This window comes from Ambystoma mexicanum, chromosome 7q, assembly GCF_040938575.1.
Source record: "Ambystoma mexicanum isolate Mex_15411 chromosome 7q, UKY_AmexF1_1, whole genome shotgun sequence".
NCBI classification, from domain to species: Eukaryota; Metazoa; Chordata; class Amphibia; order Caudata; family Ambystomatidae; genus Ambystoma; species Ambystoma mexicanum.
This window is the reverse complement of record NC_090941.1, coordinates 1,127,327,791-1,127,346,846: the sequence shown is the minus strand read 5'-3', so window position 1 is coordinate 1,127,346,846 and position 19,056 is coordinate 1,127,327,791. Positions and strand designations below refer to the sequence as shown.

Here is a 19,056-nt window from a genome sequence, read left to right as displayed (position 1 = left end):
ATCATAACTCAGTCAGTAGGTAATACTCCCTTTTCACGCACAGGGGAATATTCCTGTGAGCCGGAGAAGCCAGAGTAGAGGGCCCTTCCTGTCCATCTTCAGAGTCCTGCTCTTCACCATTGAAGAAGCATCTGCACTCGAAGCCAGACCTGCGCCTCTGTGGGAATCAGGTGAGCGTTACAAATCCACAAGGCATTCTGGTGAATTGATACATTTCAAAAGGGGTTATGTGAGGGGCCTGGACTCTCGATGCAAGTTGATCTGGTAGTAGGCGTCTCTCATATCTAATTTAGAAAAGACTTTTGCCTCCTTCATCAGTAAAATCAGCTTGTTTATGCTTGGCAAGAGGTAACTGTCCACCAACACCTCCAGGTTTAGGCTGCGTAAATCGGTGCAAATGCGTAAGTCACCAGTGTTCTGTTTCTTTATGAGAACCACAGGGCTGAGCCATTCTGATGACTCCACCGTCTCTATGGTTCCTTCTACTGGAATCTTGTTGAGTTTCCCTTGTAGGCGACTCTCGCTGTCGCCTGTACCAGTCTCACCCTGTGCTTGACTGGTACTGCTCCTTGTTTTAACTTTATTTTGTGTACATAATTCTTAATGGGCCCAGGCGTGTCTGAAAATAATCCTAGGACTTCTTCATTGGTGATCGATGTCCCATTCTTGTTTATGGACAGCACTTGCCCCTCCACGATGGGGTCAAACCTAATTTGCAATATGTCCTGGTCATCCCAGCCTAATACTGGTTTTCCGTTTTCGGCTAAGTACACTTTTTGGTGGCTCTTGCTTTGCATTCCACTGTCGCCCTGATGTATCCTAGGAGATTCACTCTGGCACCTCCATACGTCGTGGGACTAATGTTTGTCTTGTACACCTCTAACCTTTATTTCCCCACCATGCTTTTGTATACGTTCCATGGTAGTATGGTGAGATCTGAGCCTGAGACCGTCATTACTCTTGTTTCATGACCATTGACTTTTATGGTACAATAAGGCTTTTCCCTCCGAATCGTGCAGCCGTTCACCATGAGAACTGTGGCGCATGCGTAATCATCCAAGTAGGCCTCATCTTTGCCCTCTTCGATCTGAATTGCCACCATGGTCCTCCTCCCTTTCCATGTGCACACTGACGCAAAATGTCAAAATCTTCTGCATTTCATACATTCTTTATTCCTTGCCGAGTATTCTCTGCATTTGGCTAGGTGGCTGGTACTAGCGCATCTGTGGCACTTCAACGGTTCACGTTTCCCTGCTGCGTCATCTCTGGCCTTGCATTGCCCTCTATCTCTTCTGCCTCTGGATTGTCCCCACTGTACTTCTGGTGATTGCAAGGTGATTCCCCACTTCTTACGCCTGCAGGATGTCTCTTCTGCCGCCCTCACAATTTGAATTGCTTTATCTAACAATATTTCCTTCTCAAGAATAAATTTATCTTCCATGTTGTTCATGTGCACTATGAGCATGTCGTAGATCCTTTCCTCCGATGTAGCTTCAAAGGCGAACAATGCCGCCAACTCTCTTAACTTGACCACATAGTCATCGACAGAATCTGCAGGTTCTTGCTTCCTGCCATAGAATCTGATTTTGTATAGTACAAAGTTTTCTTTGCAAGAGAACATCTTGGCTACTCTCTGCTTTGCCTCTTGATAGGCATCATCTCCTTCTCCAGTGGGAGCTTCCGGGTTTAGGCCTGAAAAAGTCCTTTGACCTTCCACGCCCGTGCATTCAGCAATATGGCCTTTTTACGTGCCGCTGAATATGCTGTTCCCCCCATTGATTCTAGGTACGTTTGGAACAAAGGATCCCTTTGGAGCCATGGAATTGCCGGCTTGCCAGGGACTTGCAGGAACGGCGTGGTGGCTTTGCCCCTTTGCTTAGTGGGGTAGCTGGGTCACACTGAGATCATCGTTCGCCAATGATGTTGTGGTCTGGAGAATGATCACACGCAGGCAGGAGGTTATGGTAGGGCTTGGTTTATTCACTCTGCACACACCGCACTGGCTTTGCCTCTTTAAGCACAATTCTAGCTTACAGCATATTAAGCTTTGTACAGATGTGGACTCTGCTGGTTTCACGTGCATGCCTGGGCATGGAGTGGGCCCATGGCAAGAGAGGCTGCAAGAGGAGCGTTGGACCGCCTTCCTTCTCCTGGCTCGCCGCGCTCGTAATGTCAGAAGCGAGGAGAACCTCTCATCTCGCATTCCGCTTCCCGCCAGACTTCCCGTGGGACTTCCATGAAGTCCTTTACTCTATACCCTTTTTTGCATAACCACATGAGCACCTGGATCCTGCCAGTGGGTGGCAGCAGTGTGCGATATGTGATATGATATGATATATAGCATTTATAACATGCCTATGCACAATATCTTATGTTCAGAATTCAACATAACATATTGCCCCCCTATAGTTTAATATAAGATTGATTCTTTATTATGGTGCCCATACACAGAGACATGTTTGGTGATATACTAACTAAATGCTGTGCTTTATCCTGTAGCTTCAACATTCGATACTACCGAGATGTTCTGGCCATGGTTTTTGCCACTGAAGAAATCAATCAAACTCCAGAACTGTTGCCGAACATCACCCTGGGTTTCCAGATCTTCGATTCCTGCATGTCGGAGAGAAGAGCCATAAGCAGGGTGCTGGAGCTCCTCTCTGCTCAGGTGGGCGCAGGCCCGCACTACAGCTGTGCCCCTCGTCCTCTGCTGGCTGGAATCGTTGGGGAGACCATGGCGTCACTAAGCATCCCCATGGCCAGGCTGATGGGGCCCCTTCACTATCCACAGGTAAAGGACATGCATGTGTGTGACAAAAACAGAGCATGAGTGGGGAGTCTTTGAATACACGTGGCATTATAGAGGGTCCCTTCATCTTTTGTAATGAGTGCAATACAAAATAAGAATGTTTTTGCTGGTTCTTTGCACAGGTAAATGCAACACATGGATTCTGTGCCATCAATGAACCATTATAATGGCCTCAAGCGGGTTCAATGCCACAGTTTTTATATTGAATAGTTTGGTTGTGGTAAATTGAGTTCACAACGTAATAGACATATGCATGTATGCAGGGATGAGACATGGGCTCAAGGTGATGTGGGTCTTTTTGCACAGAAACATGCATGCACTGTGGCCCAGTTCATGGAAATGTGCACAGAAATCCTGCAAGGGCTGCGTGCCAAGAAGGACACTGCGTGTGCCTGCATGCAGAATAAATAATGCTCCCTGCGTATTCATGGAATTCACTGCGCAAAGTAACTGTAATCGCAAGTCGCGGCCGGCACGCCCCGATACGCCCACATGCACAGCATATACAGCCAGAACAGCTAACTTTGGGCTCTCCCTGGGCGCAAATATACGCACCCTTCAAACAGTACGTGGGGTCCGACCAAGCAGGTCTACATCTCGGGGACCCTGTGCAGGGTCCACCATAACTGTTTCCGGCACCCCGACAACATGTCTATGGAAATAGTAAGTCGGTCTTACCTCGCAAAATCAGCGTGGGAACCTACGTAAACTGTTCCTGCACCCCGCTACACTGTTTACGCGCATCCTGTAAGTTAGATTAGAACCCCAGTTGTGTACACGCACCCCTAAATCTGGCATGCAAAACCACCTCTGCGCTGCGAATCCTATGCGAAAGTGTACTTATGCCTGCCTTTGGGTGGCGTAGTGATGGAGGGATTTGCATGTGGTTTCATGTGGTTCTGTGAATACGTGTCATTTGGTGCAAATATGGGCATGCAAGGGACTGGCTGCGTGCCGTCCTTCGTAACGCCCCACTTTTTCACATGTTCTTCCCCATTTTCTGTGTTCCGCCCACTTCCCAGCCCTCGCTGGCTTGTACAGACGTTCCAGACATGCACAAACTCCATGCAAGTCCCAAGAAAGTCACACGCAGTTGGTTCCATGAATCGACTAACGCAGATTTGTACGCAGTTTGGCGAGCAATTCCCCTATTTCCTACGCAAATAATTCCATGAATCGGGCCTGTATGTTTTATTATACCGCAAAGGCTCTGTGCTGTATTTAAGTATACAAATAAAGATTTGAAAGTTCTATGAAAGACTGCAAAGAAAATCTTAATGGGACTTAAGAAATCGCTTATCCTGCAATTATGCACCAAAATTGCACTGTAACACCTAACACGCAACATGCATTTTCCCTTCAACAGCTTGCAAATGCTAACATGCATTTTTCACAGTCTTTCCTTGTGCAATAAATTCTTTCGGGTGAACCCTGAATCGACTCAGAGGCACAACTAGACCATCGGCGATATGTACCCGCAATGTGTTATATCCCTTACCGTGTGTTCTGGACGTATGTGTTCTAAATGAGTTTCTGGAAGTTTCCCACAGGAGGAGATATATACATATATGCGCCTCCATGCTCAGTGGCAACTCACTGCATGTTTTTTTTATTTTTATTAAAAAAAAATCTTTTTTATTCATGTTCACAAACCAGACCTGTTACCAATCTGATTATATCTAGTTTATCACATCAAATTGTACTGGTATAAAGTCCAAAATTACTTGGCACCATTTCAGCGAACATGAGGTTTTTATGCAATAATCAACTCTAACCCAATCCCTCCCCTCCCCCCCTATCCCCAACATGTTTCAATATTAACAATTCATGCTCCTTATCCAACCCCACTCCCTCCCCCTTCTCTTGTGGCATGATCAGACCTATAGGCTTCCGAAGGTTTAATTATGTTCTGTTACCCAGCAAGGTTTCCAGTTTCAAGATTCCCCGCTCCTTGTTTGATGGCTCTCAGTGTTGCATAGTTCTCAACAAATTCGGTCTAAAGTATTGCGCTTCTCTGTCTCTGACAAAGTCAAAAAGGGATCCCATATTGGCCAGAATTTCAAGTACTTGCCATCCTTCAGGGCCCCTACCTTTTCCATAGCCATCACATTCCAAATTTTTACCCACCAGTATGCTACAATAGGACCATTTGGATGTTTCCAATTTTGGGCAAGAGTCATTTTGCTGCCATTAGCAAGTGAGTGATTAGCGCTGCGTTATTGCCAGTTGCCGCATAATGTCTTCGACCACTGAACCTAAAAGTATCAACTTGGCCTCGGCTGGCAATTGTTTCCTTGTAATTTCTTTTATATGACCTAGAATTTCTTTCCAGTACAGAACCGACATCGGACAGGACCACCACATGTGGTATAGGTCGGCCTTATTGCCACAGTTCCTCCAGCTCATGGCGAGTAGTTAGCATTCGTTTTGTGCAATCAACAGGGGGTCAAGTACCACCTATAACAAATCTTATATGTGGTCTCCCTAATAGCAGTACATTTAGAGGATTTCTGTGTTCGCCTCCATATTTGCCCCCATTCTTCCTCAGTGATGGGTGCCCCCAGGTCCTTCGCCCACTTATCCATGTATGTGAGGATATCACTTCCCTGTGCTTTATCCAGTAACCTATACAGTCTGGATACCGCTCTTGAATTGGCCCCATCTTGTATCGTCAATTCCAGGCCCACCGGGGTCCTATTGGCTGCTTTCTTTAGTTCCTTTTGTGTTATCCATTGTCGAATCTCAATATATGCAAATCTATCTCTTTCCCCTACACCAAATTTCTGCTTACAGTCTTCAAATGGTAATGGATTACCCTCCTGTGAGAGGTCCTTTATATACAATGTGTGGTCCTGTCCCCAATTCTCCCAGAAGTGGTTCTGTTTACACAGAGTAAAATCTTGATTATGAGCCTTTTAAGAGCTCGATCCCGTCCTTTCAGCGCTGTCTTGGTCGCTTCCAATAGATGCCCCTCTGATCCCCTGGCTCCTACTTGTAGTGCGTGTATATTTCCCAACGGGATTGAGGTCACCTCATGTTCGATTCCCACCCAGCCTTCTGACATATCATCCCTTTTACAGCCCAGCATTTGTGCTATTTGCGTGGCAAGGGCATACCTCTCTATATCTGGGACCCAAAGTCCTCCCAAAAGTGGCAGTCTTATAAGGATTCTCCTTTGTATTGTGGGTTTTCTTATATGCCAAATGAAGGAAACCATATCCTTCTGTATCACCTTACATATTTTGGGGGTATCGCTAATGGGATGGAACTTACCACATATAACAGTCGGGGCAGTAGGGACATTTTAAGTGCCGCAATGTGCGTGAACCATGGCATCTCCTGGGTGTTCCACCTATGCAGATCCTCTCTTAGCTGTTTCAACAGTGCTGTTAGGTTTGCTCCACACAAGCTCCTATAATCCTTTGTTAGACGGATCCCCAGGTACTCTAATGATTCTCTCTCCCAGACTATTGGATGTCGGGACCTCAATACCTCAACCTCGCCCTCCCCCTCCCCCTCTGTAATATTCAGAGCCTTAGATTTAGCAAATTTTATAGTAAACCCTGATATCCTTGCAAATCCTAGTAATCTATTGAGAGCCCGTGGCAAAGAGGTACTAGAGTCCTTAAGAAACAGCATAATGTCATCTGCATATAGGGTTATTTTTTGCATCACCCCTCCACCTGTAACTCTCCGTATTTCTGGATCCTGCCTTACTACCTCAGCTATGGGCTCCATTGCCATTGAAAAAATTAAGGGCGAGAGCGGGCATCCCTGGCGTGTACCCCTCTGTATCTCAGTTTTGGCCGTAGTCTTCCCATTAACCATGAAGACCGTGCTCGGGAGACAAAAGTTCGCCAGTACCATTCTGATAAAGATGGGGTCACATCCGAATTTCTGTAGTACCAATTTCAGATACGCCCACTTTAAACTGTCGAATGCCCTCCTTGCATCTAGAGCAGCTATGGCGAACCTCTGTCCCGTTCTGGATCCCAGACCTATTATATCCACTGCTTGTCTTATGTTATATTGAGTATGCCTCCTACTTATGAACTCTGCTTGATCCGTATGGATTATCTCGGGCAGGACCCCTGCAAGCCTGTTTGCTAAAATGTTTGCATAAATCTTGGCGTCTGTATCAATTAATGCTATCGGCCTGTAACAAGTACAATCAGTTGGGTCTTTACCTGGCTTGAGGATTAAGATTGTGGTTGAATTCCCCATATCTGTAGTGACCAAGCCATTATCCCTTATATAATTAAAGAATTTCGTTAGGGGGCCTAGTAGCTGATTGCGGAAGGTTTTGTAATATCCATTCCCCAGTCCGTCCGGCCCTGGGGTCTTGTTGGAGGGCAAATCGGTTATAGCATCACTTATCTCCTGTGCCAATATGGGAGCCTATAGGACGCAGTTGTCTTCCTTTGGGATCTGGGGCAGGGAGATCTTAGACATATAATCTATTTGTGCCTGAGGGGAGAGACCTTCCTCTTTCAACAGCCCTTGATGGAATCTTTCAATTTTCTCCAGTTTCCCCTCCTCCGTGGCGCATAACCCCCCTGTTTCGTCTTTCAATTGTACTTCAATTGGATTTTTGTTTGCGGAGCTTGGCCGCCAGATATGTATTCGCTTTCCCTGCACATAATATGTCTGTTTGGTATAAAGTAATGTTTGTGTCGTTCGCTCTGCCACATGCGATTCCAATTGGGCTTCTTGCTTTTCGAACCAGCCTGAGCGATTTTCAGATTGTCTAGTTTTGTGATGTGTCTCGGCTTCTCTTAACGCTATCTCCAGCTTCTTTTGGATAAGCCCTCTTTCTCGCATATATGCTGATGATTGCGAAATAAACCCCCCCGGATCACTGCCTTCCCGGTATCCCAAATTATTCCCAATTACCTTCCCTGCTGTATTTCCCTTGGGAATAGTTATGTATTGCCTTTTCCATGTGAGCTCTAAAGGCCAGATCATTCAGACTCATTTCATTCAGCCTCCAGGGTTTATGACCCTTGTGGACCCCCTGACCCATTACCATTTTTACTACAACTGGGACATGTTCAGACACATATTGGGTTCCTATTTCAACTTCACTAACACTGGGGTTCAGAGTGGCCGAGACCAGTACCATGGCAATTCTCAAATATCCTTTAGGGGCCGCTGAATAGTGGGTGTACTCCTTCTGTTGCTCATGGAAGAATCTCTACGTTTCTATCACCCCCAGGTCTCTAAAGCGCTTCCCTTGCGCCTGCCTGTTTCTTGCATCTGCCACTGTGGGAGGGAGTTATTTATCCAATGAGGGACCCATGACACAATTAAAGTCTGCGCCAATCACTATCACCCTCACACCATCTCCCCAGAATTTTTTGTATATCCCTCAAGAATAAATCTTGTCACTCGTTCGGAGCATATATAGCGATTAGTGTGTATTTTTGGCCCAGTATCGTCCCTTTCAGGACTAAGTATCGCCCCTCCCGGTCCCTGAGTATTGCCTGTTTTCTAAATAGTAGTTTGGATCCTATTAGTATGGCTACCCTCTTGGTTTTCTTCCCACCCGAAGCATGGTATTGTCGGTGGGAAAGCTCTATGAAACAATCTACTTTGATCCTCTAGGAGAAGATGTGTTTCCTGCAAAAAGGCAATTGAGGCCTGCAAATCTATCAGCCTCGTCAGAATCGAGTGACGTTTCACTGGTGAGTTTAGGACTTGTACGTTGAGCGAGACAATATTCAGTTCAGTTATCTAGTCTGTATCGGAGCACCCTTTTCTGCCGGTCTTGCTGGCTCCAAAGGCTTACCCTTCCCTTCTCCAACATCATGGATTCATGCCAAACCCCAACCCCATTTAACCGTGTAACAACCAAACTTATGTCAGATCTTCGGGATCTATTTTCAAGATCCTCTACCTGGATCTCTAGATTGTGTGTAGCCCTTGCAATTCGTTCCAAATGTTCACTGGATCGTTCTGAGTCCTCTGCGACCTCTGAGAGGCCCTCTTATGTTGTGTCCACTCTCAACCCCAATTATGTAATGTCCTTTCTAACTTCTTGGAGAGAGGAGCTTATTTCCTCTCTTATTTTCCCCAGTTGCTCGTGGAAGGCTTCCACCATGCGGTTCTCCATTCCCAACAAACACTCCTTAAGCTCCTCTTTATTCAGAGCCATGCTCGTGGTTGGGTTTTCGAACCTTCTGGTGTCTTGATCCTCTATTGTCCCTTCCTTCTGGGGATCTTCCATCCACTGTCACCTCCAGCAATGCTCCAGCTGTCGTTCACCCCTTTTCGGTGTGTTATTAACGCTTGTCTGGGCACATTTCGACTTCACCCCTGGCATCTGTGTCTTGCCAGGAGGGTACCCTGGCCGATCAGCTCAATGGGATAGGGAGACAATTAGGCCGATGAGGTCCGGCACTTGATTTTTGCTGCCCCCCCCCGATGTGGGGTCCAGTCCTCCGTAACTACCAAGCCCCAGTGGATCTAGACCCAGACCATCCCACTGGGATCCAACCGCTTATGTTCATTCAGCGCGCATGGGTTCTGGGCCCCACCCCAGGTGCAGCCCCTTCCCTTGTGTACCATACTAATTAGAATGTTCTGTTGTTGAAGATGCTGAATAGGGAAAGTACTGACAACAAATGTAAGACTACATTATTGCTGGGTCATCCAATGCTGTTGTCCTCCTTTTGATTTCATTATTGTTCCACTCAGAAAAACATTGTTCCACTGACTTGGAATAACAGGCTCCGAAGTGCCCCCACCCTTCCTGGCCCTCTCAACCTATTAACTTCACCCCGCCATGCTAAATTCATTGCAGTGACATAGCTACCCACCCCCGACACCCTCTGTGTGCCTCTTTACAGCCCCCATCAGCATTCCTTTCACTCCAGAGGAACCCAAGCTCTGCATGATTTCAAATCGCTGATGTTTCCTGCACCTGATGTAAATATGAAAGTGGGAGATTTGCCATTTTAACATGGCCACCTGTTTTTAGTCTGCTGTAGTGTCCTATTTCGCTCGATATGAAATGGAAATCGCATATAAATAGCTAATTTGAGGTGCATTCTACAAGCTAAAGAAATTCACTGCGGTGGGCCACTCCTTCAACTATGCACCATGCCCTAAAATGCCCTTTACACACTCATCTGTCTATCAACAAATAAAAGCAAATTCTTCTGACCACATGATCACCCAGATTTGCCAATACGTGCTTAACCTTCCAGACACCCAAGTTTCTACAACCCCACCAGTCGCTACATAATGCCCATATCATTCTAGAAGGTTCTGATAGAAATAATCAGAAATACCTATCCTTATTCGGTGGGACAGGGTTTCTTTCAGATCTAGCATAATGTCCCCTGTTAAGGGATACACAGTCTTGGCCACCAATCCCGAACATGGGCCAACGGGTAATTTGTATACTGCTTCTAATCTCGTTGACAGGGCAAGTATAATATGATCAAATTAAGTTAATTACAACAGTAAAACCGCATAGGCAATACTGCATCCAATATTGTTCTGTGTGGTGGTGGTAGTTACTCCTTGCAAGCACAGGCAGATTTTTTGAAAATTGGCACCAGAACCCATTATGTGTGGAGTGGTTAAACATCTGGTATTCGGCAATACTGGATGGTTTAACATCAACACAAAGTTTGTAATGAAGCTCTTTGTGACAAAACACCTCCTACACTACAGGGAAAGAGGGGTGAATAGTGGCTAAACCGTCTACTTCCCACTCATAAACGTGATGCAGGCGCAGCATGAAAGGTATGCCCCCTTCGCCTTGTGTGGTAGTGCAGTTCGTGGGCAGGCTAAGTCTTCGGGAGGGGTGTGAGCTGAGAACAGTGGCATCCCAAACAGCTTAAATACAATGGTTCTAAAATAAACAAATGTCCAATCAAGTTTCTATAAAAATATAGACGTTTAATCAAACAATAAAATACAATCAACTAACTAACAACACTAGAAAACCTTCCCATGTAAAAAATACAGAAAATGAAGACTGTTGTAGAGGAGCACTCTGGGTAAATGAAAAGGGGTGTTACGACATTTAACTGGCACAATGCCAATGTTTAAGAATCTATCTCGCAAGAAAAGGGAAGAGAAGGCGGCATATAAATGGACCAGGGTGACAGGGGTTCATTACAGTACATAATGTCTTTGTTGTGGGTGCTTGTCAGCACCAGCCTGGGATTCTACAGGCTTCCCTTTGGTGGAGCCAGTGTCAAGGGTGTGAGTTGCATGGATGCAGTGGCGAGCCAGCACTGAGTCCGCGTCAAGACAAGAACATGTGAGTACATGTGTCCCAAGAGGTCCGAGCCGGCAGTCAAGTCAAGTCAAAATTATGTTTCCACTGGGTTAAGTCAGCATGTGACACCATGGCTTCCAGCAGGTTGAGTGGTTGGCTGAGTCTGGTCAAGATCAGCTTCTGTTGGGTCAGATTCGATTTTAGCAGTAGGGAGATTTTCTCTGGTGCGAGACAGACTTTAGATAGCTCAGAGATGCAGGTGAGCATCTTAAAGTTAACAGAGTGCCAAAGGCAGCACCACCACTCCTGTCTTGGCTCGAAGGGCTTTAAGCACAGGTGAAGCATCTTAAAAATGCTTAGAGGCAGTGAACTAGGATTGCAGCTGCTCTTGCATTTCTGGGTTACAGGACGTAGCAATCTAGGGGATCTTGGACAAATTGAGTCCGTCTGCTGCCCTCCCACTCTTGGGAGCTTGGTTGGCACTGACTGGGGTATCTTCACCTCTCGTGACATTCTTCGAGTTCCAGTTCAGCAATAGTGAAGCATTGGGCCAGCAGCAGTCACCCCACTGTTCCCTGGGGATGGTTATAAGACAGAGCTCTCCTCGGCTGTGTATACCTTCTGTCTTCATGTCTATGGCAGTGGATTCTGTAAGGGACTACACTCCAAAAAGATGCCCAAAAGTCTATTCTCCTTCCATTGATGTATAATATAATGACGGATACTTCTCTCCTTTTAAATGCAAACTACCACCAGAGATTGGTCAAAAGGCAGACTGCTGTAAGGGATTCAATCGCTGTGTTGTCGCAAGTGCCCTCTGTTATATGACATCACACCCAGAATATCAAGCTCTCATGGAATGGAGGGAACATGAAAAGGAAGATGGTGCAAACCTTCCCCAGGCCTACCTTCCGACCCTGGCTACTCTACCCCTGTCCAGTTCCCATGCAAGCTGACTTTAAAGGGACCCCAGTAAGCAACACATTAATGTGAAGCTGGCTTTGTTATGTCAGTGATGCTGGATATGTTTATGACCCGAGGGGCAGTGTTACCCTTCCTTCGGGAGAATAATAGGGTTATCATTTTAGCGATTCATCCACATAGAGAGCCTTGACAACAATGTACATCTGCCCCATCATATTTAGGCCCTGCTCACAGAGCTGACAATGGTGTGATATTAAATTAATATGGCTTAATAATGGTGTGATTCTAGCAGTCACAATGCCCAACCACACATGACTTTTATCCACAGATTTGCCTGACCCCAGAATGTCTCGATCCCACAATCTTTTGTATTTAGAGCAGAGGTGCAGACAGTTATAACGCCACCTTTGCCACCAGGGACTTTGTGTCCCAGCAGCAGTCAGGGATGCACAGTTGGCCTTTGAAACTGCTCTGTTGTGCTGCAGAGTTGGCTCTGCAGATGTTGGAAGAATAGCTACAGCAAGGCACATTTGGGCACTATCATTTTGGCATCGAGCATTTTGAAAGGGGGGTCTGATTAGCAGAACTCCTTTTTGAAACAGAATCACCTGCATCATTTTATGTTAATACACATATTAAAAAAGGTGGGCTATCCTACCCTTACCAGACCGCATTCTGTCACACCTTCAGTCTCTTTTCAGGGACGCTGATGATTGGATGAGAGACAGCTTTCATGATTGATAGGTCAGAAGTCATTATTTTATGAAGAATTATATGTGGTGGTGCATGTGATCTAGATATGAATCCTTTGACTTCCTTAGGACTCATATAAAAACATGGCAAAGTGTTCAGCACCTAAGACATACATTCAAAGTTGGAAGGGTGCAAAGGAAAATTGAGTGATCCCCAAATTCCATAGATCATGGCAAAAATAATGTATTTTTCACTGTGAAAGTCTGGGCCTGGTGGGAGGGGGTACTCAGGAGACACACATGGAGAAGCAGTGAGGCATAAGCCTGTTCTACACCCAGAGCCTGAGAGACATCAGTCATGTGTCAGGAATAAGCATACGTTCTCTGTCAGCAATTCACTTCTGCTGAAGACTCTCTAGACCATATATCTCAATAATGAAAACACAGGTACATGTTAAGGTCATAGGAAATCCAGGGAATGATGTATAATATGGCAGCCACAGTATCCATGTTGCCCATATTAAGTGTCTTCCAGACACATGCAACACTACAGTAAACCTATGGTGATTATATGTCACAGATCTGTGAATTCTTACAATTGCTATCATAGGTAAGTCTCTGGTCATCAGCCATCAGTTGGATTCTCCAGTAATGGACGCCTTTCAGAGCACAAACCTTGCAGCATTGCTACATGCCAAGGGCTGGATGCAGTGGGCAGTGGCATCACGTTATCTTTGAAATGGAGATAAGAATGGATTTCCCTCATATAAATCATGCTCACCCTGGACCACACAGAAATAATGCAAGATGAACCTGGATGAATGACACACATAGCAAGGTAAGGACTGGAGTGCAGTAGCAACCGCGAGCAAGGGGCATATTGTTCTCCAACATGCTACTGAGCTGATATGTAACACTCCTGAAACATGTGTCAACAAGAGGGTCCCTGTTTAACCACCGTATTGCAACAGGATAATAATGCCTTCAGCTATTTTGCAATAGGCTCTAGGAAATGTGACCATGTTGCCCCCACCTTGCGTGAATTATGCTGGCTCCGCATCCCGGCCAGGATCTGGTAAAATAAAAATACACAGCTCACCTACATGGCAATCACTGCTTGTCTGCCGGCCTCCCTGACGGTCAAATTAGAGACACTGGGTGCCATACGGTCATCTCGCATTAACACCATCTAAAGACTGGAAAGTAGACTGGCTCATAAGGATAAAACTAAGAAAGACCCCCTTCCATGCTACGCTCCAGTGGCACCCCAGTGGCAATCAGGAAAGAACTGAAGACATGGCTCAACACCTTAGTGTAAGCTAGATTTCATCATTGTGCACTCCTCCATCCTTATATAGGACTGAGTTCATTATTAAAAATGATTACTTGATGACCTCTTAAAATCTCTCTCTCAATGTTCTGCTCTGTGGCCTGCACAGCACTCTACCGCTCCCAGTGAGGAATTACCATTTGCAAGGGTGCAAAGCCCTGGCTTTTTACATTTGTATTCAGTTGTGCAATGGTGTGGGGAATTCCATCTCTGAAAAGATAACCTGCTGCTCAGATTCCTCTGGCATAGCTTCCTTGTGCCCTGCTGCATCAGTAGCCTTAGCGGAAGCGCCTGCTCTAGCAGTAGCACAGTTCAGGTTCAGAGGTCACAGGGGCCCATTCTATAGCTGCAGTGACCTCCAAGCCTGAGCAGCGCAGGGGCAGCATTTAAGATATGACCCCCTGTATCTGAACTATGATCATCATAAATAACCCATGATGGTGGCAGGATACATTCTAAAATAAAGCCATGCCTGAATTTAGTCATGGTGCATGGCACTACTTGTCATCATGGCCGCCACATCCAATTATCACACATGTATCAGCTCCTGAGATCCAGCTCTGCTGTGGAAGGGGACGTGTATTCGGGGTGAGATGGGCTGAGCCTGCCCAATGGTAGGATGGGAACCTGAATGGCAACGGCTCTTCTTTGATCCCTGTGTGAGGGCTGGTGACACCCTCTGCCAGAAACAGCCGCACAGCTGGCAGCTCTACCGGGCCCAGGCATTAAAGTGCACATGCAGTGAAAAGGAGTAGCTTCACACCAGGGTTCTGCTTTTCTAAACGCCATTGTTCTTAGTGAGAAGGGAATGGGATGGAGTAAGAATAGTCAGCAGCGCTCTGCTAAGGAGACGTCCAATATTTTGTTGTTTTCTGCATCTCTCTTTCTGTACCCTCTGCTTCCTCTAGAGAAGAGCACTTTGGGCGTGATGTTAGAAGGGCAAAGTCCACTTCTTTCAAGAAAATGGATTGGGTGACTAAGGCAGGCTAGCTTTATTCCAATCACTTGTAGACTTCTACCTTTTATTTTTGTGTATTGGTAAGTTTTCTGCACAAACAACATAAGGCAACATACATAATGAAAGTAAGACATTTCCCAAACCATATCGATCGCCCCCCTCTCCGGGATTTTCCCCACCCCTGTTTTTATCGAGGGGGTCTTAATCATGGTCCTTCATTGTCCGCGTAGCATGTGCCAGCGTGGCTTGATGCAGAGTCAGTGGGCCTCATTACACAGACGGCGGTAACCATGGCGCTATTAGCGCCATGGTTGCTGCCGGTATTTTACCGATTCCTTCTTGGTGAATGGGGGAATTACCGCCCCATTCCAAGGTTGGCAGGCGGTAATTCCCCATTCACCAAGGCCCTTCCCCATTCCCATTTGAGCCCCCATAGGGCTCAATGGTTCAACATTATTTTGCCGCTGGATTTTTCATCGCAGGAATTTCATTGCCGTTTTTTTATCGAAAAAAACTCATCATTTTTTTTTTTTGGGGGGGGTTATCCCCCAAGCCCCCAAACCCTACTTTTGTTTTAATTATTCCCTTTCACCCACAAATATTTATTTAATTTTTAAACCCCCCCCCCAAAAAAAGAACTGTATACCGGCTCAATGGGAATGGGGAAGGAGCAAATAACGGTACCGCTATTAGCGGTACCGTTATTTGCCCTGAAGTCCCTCAGCGGGCCCCTTCCTTAACGTGTGGTCTGGCCACACGTTAAGGATGGGACCCGCTGAGGGACCTCGTAGTATGGCGCTAAGGGATTACCGGCACCGGTGCCCTTACCGGTGCTGGTAATCCCTTAGCACCATATGTGTAATGAGGCCCAATGTCTCTTCGAACAATTACCCCATTACCCCGAACTTCCCCTCCCCTCTCCCCCCAACAATTAACTAACTACTACTACTACATCAGCAGCTCGGGATCAGTAGAGTTTTTTGGCCGTGTTGGTATCTGGGTGTGCTTGCACCACGTAGGGTATGATGCTTGTCGGCCTCGGCTTGTGGTTGTGGACCTCTACCTTTAAAAGTAGAGGCCTCCCACTCCTTCTTCGATTCACTCTGGAACAGCACCTGAGAAGGATTCACTGGAACTCTTTTTGGAGAGTTGTATGTTTTAAAACCCTCAACCACTGAGGTGAAGAAGCAGCCGTCCAGGGCAAATGATAACTCTGCCACCTATCCACTCTTAGGGCACCTTGAAGGTGACTTGTGCTGTGGACCAGGACCTGCCACTTTGGTCCAGAATAGCCGAAAGATGGTAGATAAGACCTTGAGAGAAGACTTTGAACAGAATCCTACTGTCCTTAAGCACCCCTAAATGGGTCTCACAAAATTCAGAGGACCTGATCAGCTAAAGCTCTGTGTTCTGCCTCACCAAACCAGTCACAATGAGTTTACTCCTCATAGAACCAGAGGGATCCAACCAGTGCTGTTTTGGCCCTCAGCCAGTCATTCAAACTGTACCGCCTGCTTCTCGAACCAGCTCTACGCTGCATCGTACCTTTTCTGAGCCTGTCACCTGCTAGGCTTGAATCAACTGATCATCATCGGGACCCGATTCAAACCACTGGAAAGTCACAAACCAACTCTACCCAGGGGTTACAACCACAAATCGACCCAACTAGCACTCCAACAACTGCTTTGTCGATCCACAAATGGGGGCAACCAGATCACCATTTCAAAAACCGTCCCCCACCACCGTGAACTGCCAGAGCATCACTCATTGACCCTTGCCAACGACTACAACACTACTCAGCCTGGCCTGACCTCAAAGAGATCCTGGTGAACGCCCTGACCTATATTTATTTATTTATGACAATTATTGTAGAGCGCTGCACACCCAAAGGCCTCAGAGTGCTAATAAATAGACAGAGAAGACAGACAGAAAAGAGTCAAGAAAACAAAGGGTGCGCTTAGTCGATCCCTTTTTTGAAGAGATATGTCTTCAGTTCCTTATTCAATCTCAAGGAGCAGGGCTGATCCCGGAGAAGGGCCAGTAAATCATTACATGCTGCGGGTGCCCAAACATCAAAGCGTGTGGCTCCTAATCTGTTAACTTTAAAATGAGGATGAAAAAGAATAATACTACCATTTGAGCGCAATGTGCTCATAGGAGTTTTGTGGTCGATCTTTCATATATTGAGGTGCTGTGCCCATGATACATTTGTGTGTCAATGAAAGTACTTTTTGTTGAATCCAGTGATGCACTGGCAACCAAGGTAATGAGTGTCGTTTTGTGGTTACATGTTTAGTTTGAGCTTAACAACAGCCCTGACAGCACTATTTTGTATACTCTGCAATTTCTTGAAGTACGTTTAGTGGTGCCGGCTAGTAGATTGTTGCATTAATCTAACCTTGAATTGATTAGAGCAGTACCTAAACGTGCTCGGTTTTCCAAGGTAAGATATGGGGCCTTATTGAAAGAGTGCTGGTCTGGAACAAATGCTGGTAATTCCAGCTCTGGCATTTTCTGGACCGACCCACTTCAAGTTTACCAGTTGGGGTCACAGATCACGTGGCAGGACTGACCTGGGCAGACCTCTACCGGCAAATAAATGTGTGATTCACTGGCACCATTACTAACCGTGCCGGTGATTAAGGAAATCCCATCCCATTTAGTCCATGGGAATGGGAATTTACAGGCATTCCGCCAACCGTGATATCCTGGTAATACCAGGATATCTGGTGGTGGGGATGGTAAGTGCTGTTTGTCGGTATCCCATTGGTATTACCAGCAGGATACTGGCAAACTTAGAATGAGGGCCTTATTGCAAAAGGCTATTAATGTAAGTGCATGAAAATCTAACAGAGCCCACCTGTTTAGAAAATGTTAACTGAGAGTCAAAATAGACTCCCAGATTGTTCACCTGGGGGCAGCCTGGATAATACAACCAGCAATGCACAATTGGTCATAACGGGGGTCATGGTTTTATAGGTTTGATCCAGACCCAACAATAAGAAGCTCTGTTTTTCTGTCATTAAGAGCCAATTAATTGTGGACCCTCCAGGTTTGTAAAAGTGAATACATCTTGTTGATTGCTTGTGAGTCATAGTCCTAGTCAGCTGTCAATTTAAGTAAGATTTGTGAATCTTTGGCTTCATTGGTGTATGATAGACTCAAGTTATATGACAGCAAACCTTCGAGCAGCCAGATCTGTCACATTCAAACCAACTCAACGCCTGCATGGTGAGTGTGTCCAAACACTCCACCGTACCCAAACTGAGCTCGATCCACTCGCATCACTGATCGAAGCCGGGTTTAACGCCATCAACCGACCAAAGATCCGAAACAAGGTGCTGTTGATGAATAACTTCCCACTTGGACCTTGGAGACTGGTTAGGTCACTATAGCACCTTCTTTCATCCAAAGACATATTCTTTGTATGGGTGGTAAATTGCCTATCACCCCTTTATTCACACTCAAGTATCTACATTTTTCGGTCTGTTGCATCTTCTCCGTCTTTTCACAGGGTGGGTGTTTGTACAGTGTTGTACATAGTTCTATTGCAGATTGTGTCTTTAATTAAAGTATAGATATTTTTATAGAACCTTGATTGGTCATTCCATGTATTTTGGACTGTGTCACCGTGTTGTTTCGGTCACTACTGGATTACAGTCACACCCCTCTTAAGAGCATAGCCTTCCCTCTGCCCACGTTTCCACAAAACGTGAAGGAGGTATTTTTCTAAACTGTGCCTGTTTTACCTGCATGATTGTGTTGGCTCTTGGTTTGTAGACGTGTGAGGGCTGAGTGGGCATTTTCTCCCCCACTCATCCTTGTACTCCTGCAGAGCAGAATCCAATTTGTCACCTACAAGAATAATAAAATATATGATAACAATAACATATTAATAAACTCTTGAGACTGATTATAGCAGACATCTTGTACAATATGCACAAATTAATGTCCTTGATCTGTTCCTAAAAGGAAACCTCAAAAGCCACATTCCAAGTCTAAGAGACATACATAGCCATAGATGCCAATGTAATTTACCCTCACCAACAGTAAACAACACAGACGAATAGACACCATGTTGGACATGACTCCATGGCCGACTTGGAAGCT

At 45.8% G+C, this 19,056-nt stretch overlaps 1 protein-coding gene across 1 annotated transcript in view; it reads left to right on the top strand.

Moving 5' to 3' along the window:
- The first annotated feature begins 1,735 nt into the window (after positions 1–1,735).
- The window catches only part of LOC138528217 (extracellular calcium-sensing receptor-like), a 165,117-nt gene continuing 147,796 nt past the window's right edge, over positions 1,736–19,056 (top strand). Inside the window, exons 1-2 of the mRNA XM_069639673.1 lie at positions 1,736–1,785; positions 2,500–2,791. Of these exons, the coding sequence (XP_069495774.1) occupies positions 1,736–1,785; positions 2,500–2,791 (342 nt within the window). The remainder of the gene's footprint in view (positions 1,786–2,499; positions 2,792–19,056) is intronic.